The sequence below is a fragment of the Panthera tigris genome, chromosome B2 (genome assembly GCF_018350195.1).
Source record: "Panthera tigris isolate Pti1 chromosome B2, P.tigris_Pti1_mat1.1, whole genome shotgun sequence".
Taxonomy (NCBI): domain Eukaryota; kingdom Metazoa; phylum Chordata; class Mammalia; order Carnivora; family Felidae; genus Panthera; species Panthera tigris.
Window position 1 is genome coordinate 17,016,386 of NC_056664.1, and position 26,847 is coordinate 17,043,232.

The following is a 26,847-nucleotide window of genomic DNA, read 5'->3' on the forward strand; positions in this document are numbered from 1 at the left end:
TTTCTTTTCTTTTATCTTTTCCTTTCCATTCTTTTTTTTCTTTTCCTTTCCTTTCCTTTCCTTTTCTTTTCTTTTTTCTTTTCTTTTCCTTTCTTTTCTTTTCCTTTTCTTTTATCTTTTCTTTTTTCTTTTCTTTTCTTTTCTTTTCTTTTCTTTTCTTTTCTTTTCTCTTTCCTCTCCTCTCCTCTCCTCATTCTCTTCTCTTCTCTTCTCTTCTCTTCTCTTCTCTTCTCTTCTCTTCTCTTTCTTACACTCTTTACCTAACATGGATTTTTTTAAGACAGTGGTAGAAGAGACGTCTGGATGTCTCAGTCGGTTAAACATCTGACTCTTGATTTCTGCTCAGGTCATGATCTCATGGTTTCTGAGTTCAAACCCCACATCGGATGCTGTGCTGACAATGCAGAGCCTGCTTGGGATTCTCTTTCTTCCTCTCTCTTTGCTCTTCTCCTGCTCTCACGCTCTCCCTCTCTCAGAATGAATAAATGAACTTAAAAAAAAAAAGACAGTGGTAGAAATTCACAAGTTACTATTAAAAAGCCAGGAGCTGGCAGGTATCTTTGACCTTCCATTGTTTGTGTTTGGGAGCCTGGGCAGGCAGGTGAACAGAAGGGTGACATGGGGCTGCATTGCAAAGGCAGCAATAGGCTCTGTCCCCACCTTAAAGAATCACCAGGTCCCAGTTGTTCTCAAGGACATTTTCATGGTAGGAAGTCTTCTGCTAATTTGTTGAATTTGTTGACAAAATGTGAATTCAGGTTGTGCTTGCCTTCTGGTCTCAGGTGCAACGTGACCATCTTGCATGCTTTTGTAGGAAGTCAGCATGAAAATATGGGGCCAGAGGGCCCTTTAATTCTATTATTCTATTGATACAGCATGAGTGTTCATGCTTTACGAAGTATATGCATACAAGAGCCTAGATGGCTCAGCTGGTAAAGCATCCTGCTTCAGCTCAGGTCATGATCTCACAGTTTGTGAGTTCGAGCCCCACATCAGGCTGTGCACTGGCAGTGTGGAACCTGCTTAGGATTCTCTCTCTCCCCCTCTCTCTCTCTGCCCCTCCCCCACTTGTGCTCCCTCTCCCTCAAAAAAAAAATATAAACTGAAAAAAAGCAAGTATATGTGTAAAGCCCACAAAACCCCTTTTTATCTACTAGTCCCTAACCCACAGACTTCCACTGTTTGTGTACTGATAAGACACAGAAAATATGAATTTTATGAGAACCATCGGATGCTATAATATCTAGGATAAGAAAACTATAAAAGATTAATTTTTGGCTGCCCGTCTGTGCCTGCCCAGCCTGACTCATATAGATTCACTCAGCAGACAGCTCTAGAAGGACATAGAGTATTGCTCTCTGAACTGAGGGTCAGAATTATTGGCCTCTTCAAAGTATTAATAAAGTGAGCAATCGATTAACTAAAGTCTGGAAGGCCAAGGGTACATCTCCCTGGTTTTATTTTTTTTTAATTTTTTTAACATTTATTCATTTTTGAAAGGCAGAGAGAGACAGAGCGCAAATGGGGGAGGGGCAGAAAGAGAGGGAGACACAGAATCAGAAGCAGGCTCCAGGCTCTGAGCTGTCAGCACAGAGCCCCACGCGGGGCTCGAACTCACGGACTGCGAGATCATGACCTGAGCCGAGGTCGGCCGCTTAACCGACTGAGCCACCCAGGCGCCCCTCCCTGGTTTTAGAGGCTGTGATGTTCTTGGTGGGTCACGCAGCTGAGAGCTGTCTGCAGAAGCTGCAGTGAACAGCAGTTAGAGAACCATAGGTGCTGGGGTACCTGGGTGGTTCAGTCGGTTGAGCATCCAACTTCGGCTCAGGTCATGATCTCACAGTCTGTGATTTCGAGCCCGCGTCGGGCTCTGTGCTGACAGCTCAGAGCCTAGAGCCTACTTTGGATTCTGTGTCTCCTTTCTCTGCCCCTCTCCTGCTCATGCTGTCTCTCTGTCTCAAAAATAAACGTTAATATATATATGTTATATACATATATGTTGTATATATATGTTATATATATATGTTATATATATGTTATATATATGTTATATCTATAATATATCTATAATATATGTATTATATATATATATATTATATATATATATAATATATATATAAAGAGGGAACTATAGGTGCTAGTAGAAACACCCCAAAGAGTCATTTGCTTAAAAATATAAAGAACTTGCCATGTTCCCAGCACTTGGGAAACAGAAGTACATGATAGATATAATCCTTGTCCCATTCCAGGTTGAGAAAGACAATCAAATAAACAACAAGGGTAAGTTCGTGGTAAAGGAAGTATACGGCATAAGAACCTAACTGAATGGGTGTTATGGGATCTTCGGGAAATCTTTTCTAGAGAAATTGACTTATAAGCTGAAACTTGAAGTGTGAGTATGGTTCAGCCAGGCACAGAGCGAGGAGAAGTGTGTCCTAGGAAGCGAAAAGGTCATGGGTGTTCCAGGCAGAGACAACAGCATGAGTGAAAGCCCAGAGCTGCAGTGCTTGGTTTATTTAAGAAACAGAAAAGGGTCTAATATGGATGGATTCTAGATCTGAAGGTGGACAGGTGGGCAGGACAAGGCCAGGTAGGCTGGGTAAAGGAGCTTGGGTATTTTCCTAAAGCATTGGTGGGGTCCACTGGAGGCAGGGGAGTGCCCTGAACAGATTTCTCTTTTGGAAAGATTAATGGATCGCTAGTAGCTTGTGGTAAGGAAAGTGGATTGAAGGGTCCGAGAAAGCCCAGCAAGTAGACAATTACAGAAACCCTTCTGGATGAAGGAGGCTGGACCAAGATTAGGAAATGAGTGCAATAGATAAACAATTAGATGTGGTTTCACGGCATCTTACATGGGGGCTGGGAAAGAGCTGACATTGACTAAGAAGACATTGATGAATTCCGTTTTGGCCTCCATCTTCCTTCCTTCCTTCCTTCCTTCCCCCTCCTTCTCCTCCTCCTCCTCCTCTCTCTCTGTCTCTCTTTCTCTGACTGCCCTTCATTAAATAACTGCACTTCTACCTGCTGTTGTATTTGTATTTTCATTACTTTTCCGCTGACAGTCAATACACTTCTAACTTTCTTTGCGCTTTCTCTGTGAAACTACAGACTTCATTAACTTACCTCAGGAACTTTCCTTTATGGAACCTTATGCTGAAGGAAACAAAAATGAAGTAAATAAAGAGAAACTTTCCAGGCCTCCAGGGGAATGTCCTTATTCACAGACTATCTTACATAAATGTGCATGGAAACTAGGAAGCCCTAATTTCTGGTGTATAAAGTAAACAAAGTGAACTAATTAAAACAATCTGTTTGGAGTGTATTCAGCTCTCCCTGTTGACCCCAAATTCCAGCCCTAGCTCCTTGGGGGTTTACTTTCTGTCCTTTATACCTTCTCTGGTCTGTCATGAGAAGCAGCCACGTAACAAAGTAGTGCTGTAGATATCCTTCTAATGCGCATGCCCGTGGGACGCACATTGCACAGAATCCCAATATTGGTAATAATGACAACGTAGGAGAACGAAACCCACAACGTCTCTTAGGCATGAGGACAGTTTTCTTTTCATTTTTTAAAATTTTGTTATTCATTTATTTTGAGAATGGGAGAGGGGAAGAGAGAGAGAGAGGAGAGAGAACCCCAAGCAGTCTCCATCCTGTCAGCACAGAGCCCAATGAGCGGCTTGCACTCACGAACCATGAGATCATGATCTGAATCGAAATCAAGAGTTGGATATTTAACTGACTGAGTCACCCAGGCACCCGGGCATGAGGACTATTTTTTTTTTTAATTTTTTTTTTTAACATTTATTTATTTTTGAGACAGAGAGAGACAGAGCATGAATGGGGGAGGGTCAGAGAGAGAGGGAGACACAGAATCTGAAACAGGCTCCAGGCTCTGAGTGTCAGCACAGAGCCCGACATGGGGCTTGAACCCACGGACCGCGAGATCATGACCTGAGCCGAAGTCGGACGCTTAACTGACTGAGCCACCCAGGTGCCCCGCATGAGGGCTATTTTATGTTGATTAGTTTTAAGAAGCAGAAGGTTGAGGAAGAAACTTTGACCTTCACCCAACTGCCTAAAAGAATTTAAATGGAGGGTCTGCTCTGGGAAGGGAGCTGTCCCCATAGATAAGCGCAGTGTAATATGAACTAGGTGAGGGGGACAGGGAGGACCCTAGCAAAGTCTGTTTATGCCGTCCTTGTGTATGGCCCAGCAAACATTCAGTTAACAAATCTCTATTCTCTCTCATCTTCCTGTGAGTTGTCTTCCTTCCCTTTGAAGACCCAGAACACCCTCCCCTATCCCTTGGTTTCAAATGACATCTAAGTTTCCATTGTTTGACTGCATATGGGCCCCATATTCTTGTGGAGCCCCCATACATACAAAATTAAATTTGGTATTCTCCTGTTTGTCACGTGTCCATGTAATTCTTAGACCAGCCAAAAGGACCATGAAAGGTGGAGGAAATGTTTTCCTCCCAAACAATAATAATTATTGTTTGTTTTGTATCTAGTAAAGTTTTAATTACGTAAAAGAAGCATCTAGATGAGTTTGGGACAGCAGAGTGGTACGAGCATGGCCAGGACTAGGCACCCAGGGCCAGCCCTAGATTGATTTCTACTACCCTAAGACAGATGCTTCCTTGAATTGTTTTTATTCTGGTAAAATACACCTAACAAAAATTTACCATTTTCATTATTTTTAAACTCAGTGGCATCAACTAGTTACAATGTTGTGCAGCCATCACCAACATCCGTCTCTAGGACTTTTTTCTTCCCAAACTGAAAATCTGTACACATGAAACAGTAATCCCCCATTCCCTCCTTCCCACAAGCCCTGACAGCCACCGTTTTGCCTTCTGTCCCTATGGATTTGATCGTATAGTAGGTATTCTCTGGGACTGGTTTATATCCTCGAGGTTCGTTCATGATGTACCATGTGTCAGAATTTCCTTCCTTTTTTATGGGTTAATAATATTCCACTGTGCATCTATGCCACGTTTTACTTATCTCTTCATTCATAGATGGACACTTGGATGCTTCCATGTTTTAGCTCTTGAAAATAATACTGCTGGGGCGCCTGGGTGGCTCAGTCGGTTGGGCGTCCGACTTCAGCTCAGGTCACGATCTCGCGGTCCGTGGGTTCAAGCCCCGCGTCGGGCTCTGTGCTGACAGCTCAGAGCCTGGAGCCTGTTTCAGATTCTGTGTCTCCCTCTCTCTGACCCTCCCCCATTCATGCTCTGTCTCTCTCTGTCTCAAAAATAAATAAACGTTAAAAAAAATTAAAAAAAAATAAACGTTAAAAAAAAGAAAAAAAAAACGAAAATAATACTGCTATGGACACAGGTATACAAATATGTCTTTGAGTACTTGCTTTCGATTTTTTGGGGGTAGGTACCAGGAAGTGGCATTGCCAGATCATATGATAATCCTATATCTACCTGTTTGAGTAACTGCCACACTGTTTTCCACAGCAGTCTCTTTGGCTGATGACGTGCTGAGTACCGTTTGTTGGCCATTTGTGTGTCTTCTTTGGAAAAAGGTCCATTTATTCTTTTGCCCATTTTTAATGGGGTTGTTTGGGGTGTTTTGTTGCTGTTGTTGAGTTGTAGGAGTACTTTGTATATCATGGATATTAATCCTCTAACAGATATGTGATTTGAAAATATTGTTTCCCATTCCATAAGCTTCCTTGTCACCATATTGATTGTGTTCTGGATGTACAGAGATGGCCCCTTGAATTTCATACCATAGGTACCTCCCTTGCCTCACCCCAGTCCTGACGCTGATTTTAGTCCTTGTCTCTTCCGTAAGCATTTGAAAAATCTAAAGCATTTTAAACAATTCAGAGTACACTTGGGTTTCTGAAAGTTTAATTAAGCTCAGAATTTTATTCTTCCCTCTGAACTGATAACCTAGGGCATCAAAATTTGCCTGTTGTTTCTGAAGCATGACCCGGTCTATCCTAATTGTTACTGGAGACAGGGAGCCTCAAAGAAAGGTTGCTAAGACCCCTCTGTGCCATCCCTAAGAAGGGGAAAACTTTAAAACTCTTATTAAATGATCACCGTGGGCCAGACACTATTTTATTCTACATGGGTTAACTCCCTTAATCTTGATGACAGCTTTATAATATGGACGCTGTTTGCACCCCTCATGTTTCACATGAGGGCAGGAGGCAGAGGGGGTTCAATAAACAGCTAAAGGTAAGAGAGGTAATAGGCGGCAGAACTAGACTTTGAATCACAGAAGGCTGGTTTCAGACTCTGTCCGCTTCACCAATTATAAACTCTGCTAGATACATCATCTTCCCCATGTTTAATTTTAAAAGTTATTTCAGATTTTGGCATCGGGCGATGCAGTTGGTTTCCAGCACGCTGCCTTTGCAGGCTTCTCTTAGATATCGTGGCTCCTCTCCCGGCATTTCTTTTCCTTCTCTTGGCTTACAGAAGTGACTTCTATTTTATCCTCACGTGAGCAAGATCCGAACCTCCTGTAAATCCATCCTTCCCTACCGCACACCGTATCCGTGGCTAGATTCGTGAGCTGAAAATCGGGGCCAACAATTAAACCTCTCCTACCTCTAAAAGGCTTATTGCAATAGAGCAACGAGGTTCCATCTCTGTCCCTCCTACCCTAAGAGGCTCAGGGCTACACCTGACTCTTAGGTGCAGAAACGCAAACCCCACTTGTCTGGCTGAGAGCCAGAAAATGATGCCATCTCGGCAAGTTCAATGTCTCGGCAGGCCCTACCTCTCAGGGAAAAGAATAATTCGCGTCCTCACATACTCTCTTCGGCTGATGATGTGTTTGATGTTCTCCCATATTCTTTCACCAGCATCGAATTTTAATGGATTAGGTAGAAGAGCCCAGCACACCTTATGAAATAGGATGTCTCTTTGAATCAAGCCTATTTATCCAGAAAAGAATCACTTCTGTAGGTTTGTGGAGCACCTCAGCTGTTGACAAATGATCCCCATGGCTTCTTTTCATCTGCCTGGGCTCCAGAACCCCATTGATCTTGAGGATAAAGCGGCTTTGCCACCACGCCACCCCCCATCGTCCTAATTATTGTGATTTGTCATTATCTGCAGGGTCCTATGGATCTACTCTGAGACCGGTACGTGGGTGTATCCTTTGTTTGCCAGACTCAGCCCGGTGGGGCTGACAGCCTTCTTCTCCCTCAGCTACATCTTTACCGCCAGCATTTATCTACTTGGAGAGAAGCTCAACCACTGGAAATGGGGTCAGTTTATTTCTCTTTTACCTACAGAGACACATCTTCCTTACACTCTCTCCACTCCTCCTGAAAACAGAGGGAGAATCTAGTCCAAAGCAGAAGGAAGCGGTCCTTGATGGCTCTGTCCAGAGGACTCAAGTCCTACCAAAGCAGACAAAGGGAAAGCCTGGAAGAAGTTTGCATTTTCTTAAAGGACCCCATCACATTCTTTCCCTGCCCACCCCCCACCCCCACCACACACACACACAGCACCTCCTTTAACTTTAAGGCTAAAAATAATCTTATTTAGAGAGTTCAGGACCCAGAGCAAGAGCAAGGTGTCACTATCCTCGCATGAAAAACTGAACTCAGAGTCTTCCTCCCTTAAGCGAGGGACTGAGCGATCCAAGCTGTTAAATGTCAAGGTTTTCTTCTTGAAGGGTGTGGGTCCAGATGACCTCTTGGTTCTCACCCTCAGTAGCGCTTTCCCAGACGGCCTCCCATCCCTCTCCCATTCGGCTGCTTCTCAACCCTTAGCACAACATTTACCAGATAAAATCACCCCCTGTACTTGAGATGGGAATTGTCATTTAGACAGGGTCTTAGGCCAAGTGAATAGGTCAGCAAGCTAAGCTTCCCAATTCTAGGTGGTTGGAACCATATTGCTTCTATATTAAAAAAAAAAAAAAAAAAAAAAAAAAAAAAAAACAACTTAGCTGACTTTAAAATAGATTTTCTTTGATTCCTTGCTCCCCCCACTGCCCCGACCCCCAGAACATTATTTTGTTGGGGAAGTAACTATCAAAAAGTCAGGCTGCAAAATAATCATGATTTTTTTTCCCCACCCAAAGGGAAGTACAGGAACTCTCCCCTGATTTTGTATATAAGGAAGACAAGAGTCACATACAGTCCCCCACATCACTCGCCCACATGCCATTCTGTTCTATCAAAATAGAAATGGCAGAAGTGGCTTCTTCCGCCCAATCTATGAACTGGTGTGAAAACATAAGCCCGTGTATGCAAAAAAGAAAAAAAAAAAAAGAAAAAGAAAAGAAAAACAACATGACAGTTTCAGAAGCTTCAGTACAAGAGTGTATATTTCTGAGAGGAGAATGAGACCCTAGAGAAATAAGCAGGCAACTTGGCTTTTTCACTTGTTTTCTCCTTTTGGAGAATTTAACTGGTTGGGGAAATCTTAAAGGCAATATCCTTGAAAGCAAACACTTAAAAACCAGTTCATTCATGTTGTGTTTATTTATTCCCAAAATCAGCATTCCAAATCGCAGGAAATTATCCGGGGGGGTGGGGAATTTGTTGACATTTCAGATGTGTTGACATCTAATTCTAACTGGTTTGGCAACTTGAAGTTCTTGGTAAGGATTTTTGATGTCTTCCCTATATATATATATATATATATATATATATATATATATATGAAGAAAGAAAAAAAGAACCTAATCCATTTGAAATGTGACAGAAACAAGACGTGCAGAGAAAAATATGATTACTCAGGGCTTAGAGAACGTTAACTTTTTAAAACAACTGTATTGAATTCAATAATGATGAATTTTTAAGTTCTTATTCTACAGTGGCTTTTAAACATCCACTGAATTAAAAATCTTTTCACCAAATTTAGTAGTATTGAGATCACTATGTTCAACACAAAGCTCTTTTTTTTTTTTTTACGTTCATTTATTTTGAGAGAGACAGAGATAGTATGAGTGGGGGAGGGGCAGAGAGAGAGAGAGAGAGAGAAAGAATCCCAAGCAGGCTCTGCACTGTCAGCAAGGAGACTGACACAGGGCTTGAACCTGCAAAACCGTGAGATCCTGACCTGAGCCCAAACCAAGAGTCATGCCTAACCGACTGAGCCACCCAGGTGCCCCACAACACAAAGTGCATTTAAATAAGCTTCGTTGGTTAAGAACTACATCTAATTTTTCACTGCAGTTAGGTCCCAATGAGTAACTAGGCTAGGGTCAACACGTGGACCCTCACATGCACACATGGGAATGTTCATGTGAGTGATAGAGATTACTGTGGGTGGCCACGCATCCCTCTCCTCTCTCTAGATTTTTAAGAAATCTAGAGTCTCCTTAAAGAATAGACTGAGTCAAAAGTCCTATATAGCATCAGAATAAGATCATAAATGGGTTAAATTCTAAACAGATCATAATTACAAATGGTCTAATAAGAATTAAAAGAGAAATTAGAGGGGCGCCTGGGTGGCTCAGTGGGTTAAGCTTCCGACTCTTGGCTTCCGCTCGGAGCGTGATCTCACAATTCGTGAGTTCGAGCCCCGCGTCAGGCTCTGCGCTGACAGCACGGAGCCTACTTGGGATTTCTCTCTCCCTGTTTCTCTGCCCCTCCCTGGCTTGCTCGTGCTCTCTCTCTCTCTCTCTTTTAAAAAAATAAATAAATAAACATTTTTAAAAATTTAAAAGAGAGGGAGAAATTAAATCACTTAACATTCCAATGGCAGTGAACACTTTTAAATTGCCTAAAAGTAAACAGAACTATCTATGTGAACACACTTTCTCACGTCTTAGTCTCCTTAAAACACTTTAAGCCTTCCCCAATTTACAGATGAAAATCCAAGTTCTTGGGATGACACATGAGGGTCTCTGTGAACCAATCCCTGCCTTGGCTTCTCCTCTGCTTTTTCTAAATGTGTGCCCCAGCACCCGCAAATTGCTTGTTTTCTTTACACATTGATGCTGTTCCTCACCATCCTGGGCTTCAGTCTCTCACATTCCCCAGTCTTTGCCTGTCTCGCACCCACTGCAAATCATATCAACTCACCCCTTCCAGGAAGCCTTCTCTGGTCTGCACAGAGATTTGTTTTTACCCTAGACCCTGAGTTCTATAAGGGTTAGGGTATGTCTTCTCCATCTTTGAATCTCCCCTTTCCATTAGCTTATCCCATGGATGAATCAATGCAGACAAAGATATCTGAGGGTTCTTCTGTCTAGGCATTTAATGGGATTTTGTGCACAAGGATTCTGGATATAGTGGTCAAGGAGTGACTCTGATGGTTGGAGATTAAAGCACTGGATGGAGAGTTTAAGGAGTAGAGACAGTGACGCTATGGAATCCTGGTTGGGGAGCTGTTGAAAAGAGATGCACGTTATGGCAGGCGGTGCAAAGCGGGGGGTAGAGCCCTGGGCTAGAAATCAGGAAACTAGGCTACGTCCCCCACCAAGCCACAAACGGGCCACGTAAGTAAGCTGTGTCAGTACCCTTCAACGACTCAGTGACGGGACCTTATGCCAGTTTGCCTCGGACAGTCCTGGTTAATGCCTGCCACGCCAGTGTGCATGTAGCTTAGCCTTGTCGAGGCTTGGACGATCAACCGTATGGTTCTTCTACCTCGGGTTCCTCTCCGAACCTTCTGTTCTGGATCCGGGGAGAGACGAAGGCAGCCACCTCCTCGGTCCAAATCCGGGGCTCCCTCGATTTTGTCACCTGTTCACACCTGAGCTTCCTCGGATGAGAGCAAAACTCTAAGGAGTGCTTTGGTGACGCAGGGGGAGGTGGTGGTTAGGGGAAAAACTCTGTGCCAGACTGCCCGGGTTCCTACCTTGGTCCTACTCCTGGTAGGCCTGTGACACCGGGCAAGGCACTGAATAGTGCCTTCACAGTAGTGTTCCCGTTTTCCTTGCGTGTCACAGAGACAATCCTAGTAGCCTCCTCCTAACATCCCAGAAAACCGTAAACGATGGGAGAAGTGTCAAGTGACTAGAGCAGGGCCTGGCACATAGAACCCGTGACCATTGCCGTTAACGTCATTCTCCCTCCTCAGAACCCAGTCACCTTTTCTATGCGGACGTTCCCATCCTCTCCCTCAGTTTTATGCATCAATGACCAGTTTCCCCAGCCGAAGGCCCTTGCAAAGCAACAATCACACAGCTGCGGGCAAATCGACAGAGGTGAAACAATTCTTACAAAGCTAGAGTGATGGAGGAGGTCAGGCTAACCGAGGCTGGAATTAATCAGAATCCCCGGTTCTGAAATCCTGAGACACAGCGCGGTCCGCTCAGGAGTTATCAGCCAAGCACCAAGTGGTCAAGAAAATACCAGTGAGGACCCATCGACCATGCGAGGAACTCTCTAGCAACGGTCCTTAATCTCCTCGCCACGTTGTAAAATCACTGTTGCTAAGTCACTGGGGGCGTTTGAGAAACACTGATCCTCGGGTCCACCCCAGACCAATGACGTCGCTGTCTCTGGTGGTGGGTCCTTGGCATCGATAGTTTTCAGAGCTTTCCAGTTACTGTGGTTTGCAGGCAACGTCCGGAGCCACCGTCTCAGAGCAGCACTTCCCAGACTTGAATGCACCTCCAGCTCTTGCTAACACGAGGCTCTTGTTAAAATGCAGTAGATTCGGCAGATTTGAGGTATGGCAGGGCATTCTGGCCTTCCGATGCCTACACCCAAAGAAAGATACTGATGCTGCTGGCCCGTTGCAGTGATGGCCACAGCGGCTGAACGCCTACCCTCTTCCTACCTCCTCGCGTGTCACGTTGGTGGGTGACAGTGGGGAGGAGTGAGAAGGGCCGTAGGGAAAGGTGATGCCGGTGATCACATGTAAACCTGGATAGTACGTGATGTCCCCCAGGAGTACGCAGACTCACGGGACCGGCCCTGTGTGCAGGGAGACAAATGCTATCAGGCCCTCAGGAAGGTCTTGCTGGTCTCCAAGGGGATGCTGTGGCCCGAAGAGCTCTCAGGCGGTGCCGGAGGGCCACCCTGCCTGACTTGTCGCCATCTCACCCCCCTTCTTGTGCTAGCTGTCATGTGTTACAGGACAGAGGACTGGACCAGCACTGGGTCACTTTGGGGGGACCAGACGTCCACCAGGAAAGATTCGATTTCTACTTTTCGGGCCGAGTTAGATGGAACATACATTTCAAACGATAGTAGAATCAGGCAAGGTGAAACAGCCTCTGGCAGATTGGTGTAAGCTTGGCCCGCCATGTCTGAGCACCTAGGGAGGCCCCAGACATATTCTTTCCACCCTGATTTGGAGAAAGGGACTGTCAAGGGATTCCGGTTCAGGCTTCCTTGTCTGCCATTTAAGTACTGAGTTTTCTTTCTTTTCTTGTTTTCTCCTTGATAAGACACAAGAATGCTGACGTCCAGATGCAGGTCTCTTCCTCAGGAAGAGAAACACAACCCACAAGACAGGTCAGGCACAGGAAGGAGCTAAGTGCCTCCAGGACATCATGGCAAAGCCTCTTATATGTAGCTGTGGCCAGAGACGTAATCAGCTTATCTCTGGCCCCTGACCCCTCTTCTTACATTCCTGAGAGACTTGTGCCCGGAATCAGACTATCCTTTGTCAGGGCCTGAGACCACAAATCCTCGCCTTCCTAAGGAGAGTTTATAAACTGAAAATTCTAGTCTAACCAAGGGACTTTGTCTATGGCTAGGACAGAATAACGTTAAGGCCTTCCTTTAATACTATTTTCTGTAGACAGGATCTTTTTTTTTAGTGTTTATTTACTTATTTGGAGGGAAAGAGTGAATGAGACTAGGGGCAGGAAAGGGGGAGAGAGAGAGAGAGACTCCACACTCAGCACAGAGCCCGACTCAGGGTGATACCATGACCCTGGGGTAGTGACCTGAGCTGAAATCAAGAGCCCAGCACTTCACCGACTGAGCTGCCCAGGGGCCCCTGTAGACCAGATATTTTAAAAGGGAGATTTCATTGTTGAAACTGCTTAGAGGCCATCTAGTCAACCTCTTTAGTTTTATACATGAAGATATTTGCTTTGCGATTTTTTTCTCTCTTGCATATTGCCCCTGATCATTTCCTCACAAAAGAATCTTATCAGGAGATGACTCCATATGCATTTCTTTTTATTTATTTTTTATTTTTTTAAATGTTTGTTCATTTTCGAGAGAGTGAGACAGAGCACAAGCGGGGGAGGAGAAGAGAAACAGGGAGACACAGACTCTGAAGCAGGCTCCAGGCTCTGAGCCGTCAGCCCAGAGCCCAACGTGGGGCTCGAACTTGCGAGCATTAAGATCACGACCTGAGCCAAAGTCAGAGGCTTAACTGACTGAGCCACTCAGGTGCCCCAGTCCATATGTATTTCTAAAGCGTGGTCTCACAGGAGCAGCATTCAGTCAACAACAAAATTGCATCTCCTTTTTGCCTTTCTTGCCCTGATTTCATCTCCCTCAGCTCAAACAGAGTCCAAACTGGATTATTGCTTCTCCTCCTTTCACTGCCTCTTTCCTCACGAGGGTTTCTCCAGCCAGAACCTCGAATCCATCGCCTTCCTGCTACGTCTGCACTGAAACTTTTACTCATTCATGTGCAAACCTCATTCTTCTAACACCTCCTATCTCCCCAGCCATCTGCCTTCTCACCCTTTTCCAAGCCAACCCGCATAAACTAGGCAAATATTCTTCAAGTTTTCAGTTCAAAGTCTAGCAGCAGTAGCTTTTGTGATTGTAGATACATAGGTGTAAATCTTTGTGAATGTAATGTTTTTACTTACTCTGTTTTCTGACTATTGGAATAATAAGGAATATAATTACATATGGTACCCATAGTGATGTTGGTTAAAAGAATGGGTTGTGTTTTTTTTTTTGCCATGACGGCAGAAAACGTTTGGATCTTGCACAAGACAAACGTTAAATGCTTGGCCTAAAATGTCTCTCCTCCTTGGTATCTAACAGAAGATTAAGAAAGGACTAACATGAGGCAGGGGTGGACGTAGCTCCCTAACTCCCTGCCAACTCCTAGTGGGCATCCCGCGGGAAGAACCGTCCTGCCACGAAGAAAAGAGCGATAACAAACATTGTTTCCCTGTCAGAATTTGGAGTCCTTGTTGTGAACTTTGCGTAAGGTAATACTATCCATTACTAAGTCAACGGTTCCTTTATCTCCAGCCACGTGCTGTGGAATCGTGGTCAGAGACCAATTCTGAGCATTCAAAGAAGACTAGAGACCTCTCAGTTCTGTGAGAATCCAGGACTAAGGACCCACCCCTACCTGCCAGAAACAAAAAGAAAAATATGGTTTCTGTGATGTTCACACCACGGAGGTCACTACAGAAGAAATGATTGTTGGAAGTCCACACAGAGACATACCCGATGCCTTCTCTAATGTGTTTGTGGGTATATGGAAATGTCTCAGTGCTCCGTCTAGCTGTTTAGTGTTAGACGTGGGAGATTCTGATCCAGGAGAAAGAGCCACCTGCGCTCCTCCCACAAAGGAACTTCCTGCCACCACTTCCGGTCCTGGGCTCTTTCTAAGTCTTCAGTTTCTGTCGTGTTTCTTAAATGGAGAAGGACTCTCCAATCATTGGCAACTGGGGTTGCAGAAGTATGGTTATGGTTACAGTTACACTTGAGGGGCTGGGGGGTTGGTAAACAGCATGGATAAAGAGAGTTTTAGGAACCTTCAAAGGGACAGCGGGGAGGCGGGGGGACAAAGGTGAGAAGCTTATGTTGCCCAAGATCTTGAACAGGAAGGAATTAATGTGTCATTTAGCTGAAAAAGGATTCATTAGAGACAAAATGGGTATGCTTCAGAAAAGAGGAGGTCCTTTGTTTGTAGTTAGAGACCTGGGGAGGAGAGAAACTACATGGAAAATGAAAAATAAGTGAGATCATAAATGAAAATGACATGAAGCCTGTAAGCTGGATATATTAAGAAGGCTTCTCTGGAGTGACTGAGGGTATCTGGATTGATGAGTAGAAGAATAAGAGAGAGGACTGTCCTTAAGTGTTGAGAGACATGAATGCAGGATGGCCCCAAAGGCTGTGTGATTAGGAGTCTGCTGTCCTAGAAAATCAGTGTGATAAGGGGGATTTCAGGTCATCAGTCACTACAGCCCCCGAGAAGGGGACTTCTAGCAAAATAAAATTAGTAGAAGATATTTAAGGATATAATTGATGGAGGGGGCAGAATCTGAAGGGTAAAGCATGAAACTAGGGGCATGAGGTCGCTGTGGCACAAAGCCAGAACTAACAGGGCTCTGGAATGGGCAAGGAGAGGCTGACTTGAGAAAAGCTTTCAAAGTAGGATTGTTAACATTTGGCAACAGGTGGAAAGGATAATGCATTCGTGAGGTGTTAGACATTTCAGAGCTTGTGTGAAGATGTATGATCAGTAAAGACGGAGGTACCAACCTGGCTGAATGGAAGTGATTCTAGAACTCTAATGCTATAATTTCAGTAGAAGAATGCCCCTCTCAAGAGCTTACTAGAATCTAATATGCCAGTACTTTTCCATCCTGATAAGGTGATTCGATGAGAGGTTGCGGAATGAACCCTAAATAGGTGAATAGCCACTCTTCTATTTCTCCTCTAATTTGATGTCTCTTCATCTCCGAAAAGATTGCAACAATTTGCAAAAATCTCCGAGTTAGTCGATGGGTGGTGTGCCGCCTGTAAAGACTTGACCAAAAGCGACATCAGTCAGTGCACATTAGACATGCAGAAGCCTTGAAGGCAAATGGAACCATTGGTCAACAGGCTAGCTGTGAGCCAAGCACCAAATGAGGACAACAGAGTCACTTCTTACCCTCTCTGGAGAGGTGGTAGGTTTTCAGAACTTCGTAAAGTGCATCTACTTGCCTTGGGATAATTGCCCTTGATCTTCCACTGGCCCAAGGCACAGTGAATGTCTATTCACACAAGAATACCCATTAGGGAAACCCTGAAGTCTGATCTCTCTCTCTCTCTCTCTCTCTCTCTGTTCTTCATTGTGCAGGTGACATGATCCAGCCAAGGAAGAAGAGGAAGTGATCACAGGCCATTTTTTAAGAACAAAAGAGGAAGAAAACATGAGATACTTCTCTTTTCTTTTCTTTTTTTTTCTTTTCTTTTCTTTCTGGTTGGCGGGGAGGTGATAGAGTCAGATAGGAAGGCAGAAAGGACAGAGGATGATATTAAATTTAATAGGAGGGTTTCTGAAGGTAGCTTAATTTGGGGACTCTTCGTTTTTTGAAAGGTTTTACTGGACATGTAAAGGTTTTACTGGACAGTTGTTCAAAAACAACTGCAGTCTCAGAATCTGTTCCCTTCTTCTGGCCTCTGCGGTCAAAATCTGGCCAAAGGCCAAGGAAATTTGCATAAATTTGGCGTTAGAGAATGCTTAGGAGACAGAAAGCAACTTAGGGTCGTCAAAACTCTTCACTTTAGAGAGGAGGGTGCTGAGGACCTAGATAAAAAGTAACCTGCATGAGGGCCAAAGACAATCGCATTTGTCCCCCCGATCTTCTACTTCTCAGTCCGGTGCCATTTTTAATAACCCCAACTTTCCTAAAAGCAAGTATTTTCGTAAACTAGTCATTTTCACGGATTGCTCATCTATTTTGTTTTCCACAGTCTAGACATAAATGTAGGGAGACGGGTGCTGCCGAAGTTGTCTGTCCACCTCACAGGATAGCAAACTGATTGGTGCAATGAGACAGTTAAGTTGTAAAAAAAAAATATGGGGAAATCTGTCCATCTTGGGAGCGAGCAACTGGGGCAGGTCCAAAGACGGGACACAGCAATGTCATCAACATCTCTTCCATTCAAATGTGGATTACTTCATCAAATAAATGTACCTCTTGGGGAGCAAGTGATGGGAAGTGACATGGCCCTGAGGCGCCCCGAGAACACGTTGGTACAAAACACCTCGCTGAGTGAGCTCTTATGGTTTAACAAAGCTGACTGCCGGTTGACTAACAACGCACATCCGTGAACCCTACTTTGATCTTCCTAGGGGGTTTTTGTGGGTCTTTCTTTTTTTTTTTTTTTTTAAATTTTTTTTTCAACGTTTTTTATTTATTTATTTTTTGGGGGGACAGAGAGAGACAGACAGAGCATGAACGGGGGAGGGGCAGAGAGAGGGAGACACAGAATCGGAAACAGGCTCCAGGCTCTGAGCCATCAGCCCAGAGCCTGACGCGGGGCTCGAACTCACGGACCGCGAGATCGTGACCTGGCTGAAGTCGGACGCCTAACCGACTGCGCCACCCAGGCGCCCCTTGTGGGTCTTTCTTTACAGGGTCTTTATTTACTGGGCCTTCATTTTGTAAAGAACATGGATAACAAGGGTTTACATGTGGGTCAACATGTTGGAGTCTGGCAGCGTGTCACCAGGTCCCGGTGGGTTGGGTGTGGGCCCCAGAGTAGACTGTGCTTGGGCTTCCTAACCTAACGCCGTACAGGAGAAATTTGGCAACAATCGGTAACATTTGGTAAAAACTGTTCCTGGAATCACAGTAAGCCTTGACTGCCATTTGACCAGCCACCGTGCGGTATCTATCCCAACACCAGAAAACCTCAGAAAGACCAAGAAGTCTTGAAGTGTCAGAGAAGGCCGCCAACTGACACAGTAGGGCGGGCGGCCCACAGGAAGCTTAGGGCAGGCACAGAGAAACCTGCTGTCTTCCTAATCCTTGATCCACTAATATATAGATATGAGCCTCCACTCTTTTTGGGCTGAGCTGAGAACACCGACCGCCTCCTTTCCTATACCTGCTGCTGCCTGACTGCTCCAAGCACCTGGTCTCCGCAGGAGCCCCGAAGCAGTTGTCAAGGCGGAAATTCCCCAAATGGGAAACCCGCAGGGGATCACCCACATTTTCCACACCCCCAAACTGACTCGGGCTGCATACTTATCAGAGCGATTGTGAGCTGTTGGCCTGAAAGAGCCCGCAGAATTCTCTCTGTGGCTTCGCTGTCCCTGGAAACAAATGAAACCTTGATTTCTGCATGACTGACCAAAGTGCAGCAGCCATTCCAACACCAGAAATCCCTCAGAACCACCTCCCGGTTGGGCACGCACATCAGCCCTTAGGTGGCTCCAGGGTGCCGCGGTAAAGGGAAAATCGGCAGAATACCTGCGATGAGCACTGAATAGCATTACGAGGTCCGCAGGGTTTGCTGCCTGCGTAAGGCTACGCCAGGCCCTGCGTGGTTAGAAAACAACACCCACCAGTGAGAGAATCGGCGATAATATTTGTACTGGGGCATGTAATTTACAAGCTGCACTCACCCCCATGGTCTCATTCTACCCGCACAAAAATATAAGTCGAAAATATATTAGGTTCTCATTTTCCAGATGAACAAACGGAGTTTCTGATATTGGTGTGCTCTGTGAATGTTTAAAAATTAACTTTCGGGGGTGGGGGTGGGGGGCTGGGTGGCTAAGTCGGTTGAACGAAGAACTCTTGATTTTGGCCCAGGTCGTGATCTCACGGTTCGTGTGATCGAGCCCCGTGTAGGGCTTCTGAGCTGACGGTGGGGAGCCTGCTTGGAATTCTTTCTCTCTCTCTGTGTGCCTCCCCTACTTGAGCATGCACACGCACATGCACACGTGACCATGTCCTTTCTCCTTCGAAATAAATAAACTTTAGAAGAAAACCTAAAAAAAAAAAAAAAAAAGTCAACTCTCCAGGAAAAAGAAAGTGTAAGGCCCTGATTTATAGTGTTTTGCCCACTCCACCACGTAAACACTCCACCACAGCCTTTTCCAAGCCACCAACCGGCCACTGAAGGCAGAGCTGGGACGTAACATGCGTAACCACGTGGGCCTCGCAAGGCTGGAAGAGCTGGCCTGGAGGGCTCCCCTGGTCTCGGAGGAAGGAAGCGACTGGGCCAGGGTCACAGGGGCGGTTGCTTCCCGAACCCGCCTTCCCACCTCTTGGTTACACGGCAAAGCAGTAACCGGCCATCTGAAAGCTTTCACTTAAAAAAAAAAAAAAAAAAAGCAAAAATGTATTAGTACGTCAGCAGGGCTGGACCGAAGAAGGTGGTGGTCAGGGGCCCCCAACTGGGTGGAAACTGTCATCCCCGGCGGCAGAGGGAAAAGCAACTCTGGTGCCTCACGACCGGGCCATACGTTCTGGAGTGGCTACCTAACGCACGACTCCCGTTTTCAGTTCGAGGCGAAGACTTCTCCTGTTTGCCTAAACGATCCATTAACCCCATCCTCCCCTCAAATGGGTCATCCATTTCTCAAGCTATTTTCCGCTCCCCTGCACCTACTCGCTCGCAGTACTTGTCATAACAGGAAGTCAGTTTCATATACTGTAATCCCCGAACACGTGGTGCCTGCACGTGGGGAGCCCAGGGGGCTGAGGGAGGAGCGGGGAGGCGGGGCTTCCAGAAGGCCTCCAGGCTGAGCGCTGAACCCCCCCGTCCCAAGCCTGGGCCTCTCCCTCCGGGGCCCGGGTGGCAGAAACCAGAATCCGTACCCAGACATTGTTTTCCCTTCTCATGCGTTGGTGGCTCTTTTTCTTTCTTTCTTTCTTTCTTTTTCTTTCTCTTTCTTTCTTTCTTTCTTTCTTTTCTTCTTCTTCTTTTTTTTTTTTTTTAATAAAGCATTTGAGTAGGCAGCAAAGCCAGTCAGAACTGTTTATTTATAGCTGTGGATTCTCAATGCTGTATAAATTAGAAATCATTGCTGAATGAGGCCTGCGCCCACTCACACACGCAGGACTGCTATCTGTGAGTCCTTTCACACAGTTTGCCTGTACACAGTCTAAAATGGGAGAAAATGACATGCTCCGAGTCAAATGACGAAGTCACAGCTCAACTGCAAAGCAGAAAACCGGCAATTATTTTTCCTCAGCACAATATGGGGAGTACGACAGGTGCAATTATCCAATATTATTTAACAGCACCGGTTTGTGGTGTAGGGAGAAAATAAAGGTTTCCGTGTCTCGGAGAATAAAAAAAAGAGAGAGAGAGAGAGAGAAAGAACCTGCCTCCTGGGCTCCGGTTTCTGCGGATTAAGCTGTGTTATGTAAATTGAAACTGGCCAGGATTCCAAATAGGGAATATAGCAGCACCTGGCTCCTTCAGCCTTCCTCCCCCCGGAAACTGGCAACCTGCGTCATCAGGGCCTTCTGAGCAAAAGCCCCTCACCTTGGAGACCCCCATCCTCCTCCTCTTGAGGCAGCAGCTCCAGATAAGACTGTGGGCAAGGCCAGGTTTGCGGAGGTCCTGTCCCTGAGGCTGGGGAAACCCTCTCCTGCCCTGCCCCTCCGTCCCTCGGCTGAATTAAGAGGAGGTGAAAGACCAAGTGTCCCACAAGGAGTAATCAGGGCCCCCTGTTTGGGCCTCCAGCGTGATTTTATTCCTATTTCCAAGCTTTTCCTTCAACTGGTCTCCCTACCTGGAAAGACCTCTCTCCACCCAGCTATCATCGTATAAGCCAGTTGTCCTTTGTGGCTTCCGGCTTGGGTGGGAGCCAGTGCCCAGTCTCCTAAAAAGCTCCCTCGAGCTCCCCAAGACGCCAGGCTCATTCCCTTCTCCGCACCCCAGAGTGGGACGTACCAGTCCCACCCAGTACGACATCTCTCTTCTCCATCCAGCCTCTTGGCTTCTGTCCCCATGGCGGTTGGGTTGCTGGAAAGAAGGTGAGCTTCGGAACCTAGCAGACTCCACCCCGCACCATGTATTTGCAATCTGGAGGAAATAGTTTACATTTCTGAGGCCTGGTTCTTTCAAGTCACACGATAATACCTATCATGAGTGAATAAGACTATTTAAGTGGTGGCGACATCCAAGATTCTCCATCCCACTTGACTCCAAGCTCATGGAGAACTTGAGCCATGTCGAGTTGTCTGCATCCCTCACGAGGCCTCACTCTGTTCCCTGAGAAAGTACTGGAAATATGTACAGAGGATTGACTTGAGGGTTGGTTACAGCCTCATAATCATATGGGCATCGTCACCAGGGGTCTACCCTTCTGCCAGAAGCTGAGACTGTTAACATGAGAGCTGCTGTTTCACTTAAGATACTGTCTCCATGTTCGATCCAAGGATCCTGTTAACAGTGATGGCCAGGTGATAGTTTCATGGGACCCGGAAGTAGAAAGCACATTTCAGGATGAAGCATATTCTGTAATCAAAATATCAAACATAATTTTTTTTTTTTTTGATAAAGGGGAAAATCGGACAAGGAATGGCTTGGGGAATAAAGATTGCACACGGATGGAGCTCCAGATGGAATGACTGGATAGCCCTGATTGCCCCAAGGAGCACCTACATGGCACTGATCCAAATCAGGGAGACTTATCCCTAAGAAAGGAGACCACTGAAGACAAATCGTGTTTACCTCAGAATTTATCTTCCTTTCCTTCTCACCCCTTTCTCACAGATAATCGCTCCTATCATTGAGTCTTGGTCTAGTCTGACTCTTCGTCTGAACTGACACTTCTTCAGCCACTCCCAGGGTATGACTCTTCGGGACCGTGGAAAAGGTCTCCGGTCTTTCTGCCACTCCAAATATCTCACTGATATACAAAGCAACCCTTCACCTGGATAAAGTATTCCACTGGACGTGGAGAGACACATTTAACACATAACTGAGAGAGGGGACCCATGGACTTGCTCTCATTCATGTTCAATGATCAGCGAGAGATATTTGGCGATCTGAAAGAAAGTGTTCATACGGGAAAAGGTATGCTTAGCAGAATGGAAATGAGGATATTGGGAGAAAAGGAATAGGTTCAGAGAGGGTCAGCTGCAGACTCCAAGAACAAACTTGCCTAGTTCACAATGGTTTACCATGTGAGTTGCCAAGAGATGCCTGGGGGTGGGTTCCTGGCTCTCCATCCCACTCTGCGGGAGCTAATCTTTGGTTAGTGTGCCCCAAGATAGAGCTAGACAATGATCTTGGCCACTGACGGGTCAACAAAACTCTGCAAGCCTTTGGAGGAGTGGAAAGAGGAGGCACAGCTGTGACACGCCATTCTCGATGTTTCTAGTCTTGATTGTCTGGCTGGCACTACCGGAATTTAAATTTGCTTTATAGCTAGAGAGAGAAGTTAGTGCTGGATTGTCACCATTCTTAAAAAGAGAGGAGGCAGAGCAAAGAAAAAAAAAAAAATTGGATTCCATTGGCCCTTGAAGAGCTTCAGCCTGGTTGAACTTCCCGAGATTCCTTCTTACCCAAACATCTTCACAACCAGTCCCAGACCTCCTGAAGTGTTCAAGATAGACTGACACCTATTAAAGGTACACTGAGTGGCGTTGAGGGCAAGGGGCATGGCTTATTCATCACTCTACCCGCCCATACACAGAGTATGATGCATCACACGCTACGATGCACTCAGATTTAAATAACATGTTCAGTTCAGTCAAGGTGGTGTGGGAATTTAAACCCAGATCCATCCAACTCAAGGCCCCCACAGTTTCCACTTCACCAAGGGCTTTTAGTCTTTCCCGACTGATACCTCAGAAATACATTTTACATCACGACTCCGTAGAAACACATACACACACCTTTAATAGGTGTGACAGACCATTCTCTATCCTATTATTTTCTATTCTATCACCTGAAATGTTGCCTGAAATTGTGACCATTAAAATTGATTTCTTTTTTAAATGTTTATTTTTTTAATTAAAATAATTTTTATCATTTATTTATTCTTGAGAGAGAGAGAGAGAGGTGGGAAGGGGCAGAGAGAGAGAGAGAGAGATACGCAGAATCAGAAGCAGGCTTCAGGCTCTGAGCTGTCAGCAGAGAGCCCGACACGGGGCTTGAACCCAGCCACCATGAGATCATGACCTGAGCTGAAATCAAGAGTTGGATGCTCAATCAGCTGAGCTATGCAGATGTCCCCTCATTAAACCGACTTCTTCATCCAGCAATAAGGTTGCAACGAATGACATAGCACTCCACCGTTCAGTAGGATTCATTCATTCATTGAGCAAGTGCCTACTGTGCCTGGGTCATATGCACGCATGGTCTGAGGACAGGGACGAGGTGCTCACTGCTCGGGCCACTCGCATTGGGGTTAGGGGTTTGCAGCCTTTCTGCCTGTAGTGTCTGTGGGAATATAGAAGTGAGCCTTGCTTCTCCCGCTCGCTGTGTTAACAGCTGCTCTGCTAGACTCAGCCCCTCTGAGATGCAGACAGGAAGAAGAGAAAAAACATTTCCACTACAAGAGCTTACAAAACCTTCCGCTGAGGCTTAAGTCTGACCTGAGCTGATACATCTGGTGACACTGGGGGGATTTGTTTTCACTCAACACTTAATTTTATTAAGATTCAAATTATGAAGTTAGATGAAGTTGAGTTAAGAAAACAAATACCGTATGACTTTTACCTTGGCAGGAATCCGATACGTGATGATGAAAACTCCCCATCTAGTTGTGTTTTGTTCCATTGGAAAATTTTCCTTAAGTGTATTCTAAAATGCACTCACATTGCCATTTTATATACATTCTCTCATCTTTGCCAATTTGTAAAGTCATGTGGTGAAGTAAAATTCTTTTTTTTTATAAGATAGATGACATTGGCATTGCCTGTATTTTCCTCTGCTGGACTCTAGTCTGGCCATTTCGACCTCTTGGTGCCCTCACCGATCACCAAACAGAGACGAAGAGGCCAAGAGATATGTCTGCAGCCAATTCAGTCATGGTCTCCCTGCTCAACAGTGGTGATTTCTGGCTAAACCTCCCACCATGGGGAAGAAAAGACCTGTTGCAAATGTCCTTCCAACTCACAGATGAACTCTGTTGGGCCCACCTGGGAGCCATGTTGAGCCCTGGGATAACTTACAACGATGATAAAGAAAGATTGCTGCACATCCTGAGGGGTTTAATGAAAATGTCACATGCACGTAAATCTTGGTCCTGTGGTTCCTTATTGGGAAAGAGACTGGAAGTACAGCTCTGGGATGAGGGTGGAGGGTCTCTGAGGATGAGAGCCAGCAAGGCTCTAAGCTATTCGTGAGTGAGTGTGCTTCTGTCTGTGTTACAAGGAGGTTGTGGTCATGTGCCTGAAATCTAAGGGCAGCCAGCCCCTTTTCCCTGGCTGGTGGGTGGAGATGCCCAGTGTGGGCAGCTCTTGCATTTGACAGGTTGCCTTACTACCTCTCACCTTGCCCCCTTCTCCACTCGACATTTGTCATGTCACTTCATCTCTCATAGGGTCACCCTTGAAAGACCCTCCAAGGACCAGTGAACATCAGGCTAGAGTGTTTATCCAGTATATCTGGATAGCCCCAGTTAACATTTACCATCGCTAAATTTAAGTATATTTATAATATAAATATATTTATAATTATATTTACAATATATATTCATTTATAGTTGCAGCAATCTAGAAGTAGTACAGCTATTATTATCTTTCTTAGTTTCCCAGGGCTAGCACAATGAAGGACCACAAACTAGGTAGCTTAAAAACAATAGTTTATCCTCTTCCAGTGCTGAAGGCTAGCAGTCTGAAATCAAGGTGGCAGCAGCACATGCTTCCTCCGAAGGCTCTAGAGAAGAAGCCTTTCTTCCGATGGCCCCTGATAATCTTTGGTGTGCGGCTGCACTGCTCCAATCTCTGCCTCCGTCTTCATATGACATTCTACCTTGCATGTCTCTGTGTCTCTTACTATGGCAGGATTCTGAAATCGGTGTCCAAATCTGCCTCTCCTTTCTCTTTTAAAGACACCAGTCATTGTCTTTAGGGCTCCCCGAAGCCCAGAAGGATCTCATTCAGACCACCCCACTGCAGAGATGTCCCCCATCGCCTAGTGCACCCTTCCTGGCTACAGGGGCAGTGCCTGGGGGAGAAAGATACAGGGCTCCAGAGTTAAATCCACCTGCACCATGGAGATGCCAGGCTCTCCCCCCAAAATGGTGAAGCAGGAGAAGTAATGGCTTTCCAGATGAGGCTCTTCAGTTGGAGAAAGAAAAAAGAGGAAGTTTTGTTCCTAGTACACCATGTCAGCCAGGAAATCTGTCCCCTCTACAAGGGCAGGAACTCAGAGTTACACAAGTCCATTTGTTTCCAGGCCTCTGTGATCTCTTTGTGTCCTCTTTGTTTTGTATACCTCTTGATTTATGAGACTAGGGGAGATGATCGCTTCTCATTTAACTTATTTTGAACATGATCAATGACCAATTGCATCTACAGAGATGCTATTTCTAAATAAGTTTACATGCTGAGGTTCAAGCTGGACTTAAAGGCCACTCAACCCAGAACATTATCCCTATTTTGCAAATGAGGGAATTGAGGGTCAGAGGTCTTTGGATATCAAATTCCAGCTTTTAAAAAAAAATTTAACTTTATTTATTTATTTGAGACAGAGAGAGAGAGAACACACACACACACACACACACACACACACACATACACATACACACACACAAGTGGGGAGGGGCAGAGAGAGGAGAGAGCGCACTGAGCCTGATTCGGGACTTGAACTCACAAACCGTGAGATCATGACCTGAGCCAAGATCAAGAGTCGGATGCTTATCAACTGAGTGACCCACGCGCCTCTCAAATTCCAGATTTTAATTCTTCTCACTCATCTGTCTCAACTACAACCTGCTACAGATGGTCATTTGCTGTTCATTGCCTCTAGACCTCCTCACAGCCCCGAAAGGTAGACATTATTGTCCCGAATGTTAGGGATAAAGAAACTGAGGCTCAGTGAGGTTGGTGCGTTTTCCCAAGGAGGAATTACCCAAGAAGAATGGAATCCAAGCCCAGTCTGGTAGCTTTGGATGCTTGGCCCCTTTCCTTTATGCCGTGTGATCTCCACCAAATCTTGCTTCTGTTTGCTTCGTAATGTCTGGATGGTTAACCCTTCTTTCTGTGTCCTCAAGGTCAAAATGTTAAACATGTTCAGTTTAAGGCTTCTGGAGCAATATGGGAAGGGTGTAGGCCCAAGAAAACCTCATTATTGTGGAAGAGCCTCTTTCCTGGGCCTCACAGCTTGAATGGCCACGAAAATGGGTTAAATGGACATTGAATAGAAATACAGAAGGCTGATGGAGGAGTAGAGCAGAACTATTCAGCCTTGGGATCCCTGGGAACTGTAAACATACTTATGCCCAGATCCCTCCTCCAGAGATTTGAATCCATCTGGGCTATAGATTAGGCATTGGGAATTTAAATTTTTTTTAATGTTTTATTTTTATTTTTAAGACAGAGAGAGACAGAGCATGAGTGGAGACGGGGTAGAGAGAGAGGGAGACACAGAATCTGAAGCAGGCTCCAGGCTCTGAGCTGTCAGCGCAGAGCCCGACGTGGGGCTCGAACTCACAAACTGTGAGATCATGACCTGAGCCGAAGTCGGATGCTCAACCGACTGAGCCACCCGGGCGCACCCTAGGCATTGGGAATTTTAAAAGCACCTCTAGGTCACTCCAGTGTGCAGCCAAAGTTGGAAGCACTGATGTATGGGAATTCTCCTTGGATTTTCCTCGGACACGGTGGCAGCTGAAGTCTGATTGAACATAATAAGTTTCAGGTTGTTTTAAACATCACCCGGAAGAACCTTCTTTCCAAGCTGCCTTCTAGAGTCCAGCCATCCTAATGCTCGGCAAATCTGGTGGCGTGACTGTCTGCCTGGTTCCTTTGGATGTAACTTTGAGGCAGAGTGTGGGGCCAGGACCTGAGAACGGTTCAAAGGCCTCTGCAGGCTTTGTGGTTGGGCATCCTCATGCTTACCTTAGACCTCAACACACTTCCCTAGAAGCAAAAGAGCCCAGACTGCAAGGACACGGTGGGGGCCCCTTGTGGGAATTCTGCCAGGGGTCAGGCTTTGGACGGGAACTGCAGCATGGCCTCTCCCTTGGGTCTCTAGCCTGCTGGCCGACCCTGCAGACTTTGGACTTGCCAGCCTCTACGACTGCATGAGCCCATCACTTAAAATGCG

At 45.6% G+C, this 26,847-nt stretch overlaps 1 protein-coding gene across 4 annotated transcripts in view; it reads left to right on the forward strand.

Annotated features, from left to right (window-relative positions):
- Positions 1 to 26,847, forward strand: part of LOC102970167 (androgen dependent TFPI regulating protein) — an 83,028-nt gene that overhangs the window by 49,482 nt on the left and 6,699 nt on the right. Inside the window, exons 6-8 of one of the 4 annotated variants that reach the window (XR_006217483.1) lie at positions 7,097 to 7,248; positions 21,340 to 21,642; positions 23,476 to 23,813. Coding sequence is in view for 3 of the 4 variants with exons in the window: in XM_042985713.1 (XP_042841647.1) it covers positions 7,097 to 7,248; positions 15,953 to 15,987 (187 nt within the window). In the remaining variant the exon portion in view is untranslated. Of the gene's footprint in view, positions 1 to 7,096; positions 7,249 to 15,952; positions 15,995 to 21,339; positions 21,643 to 23,471; positions 23,814 to 26,847 lie in introns of those variants that run through there. The other 3 variants (XM_042985714.1, XM_042985713.1, XM_042985715.1) reach the window with 3 other exon arrangements.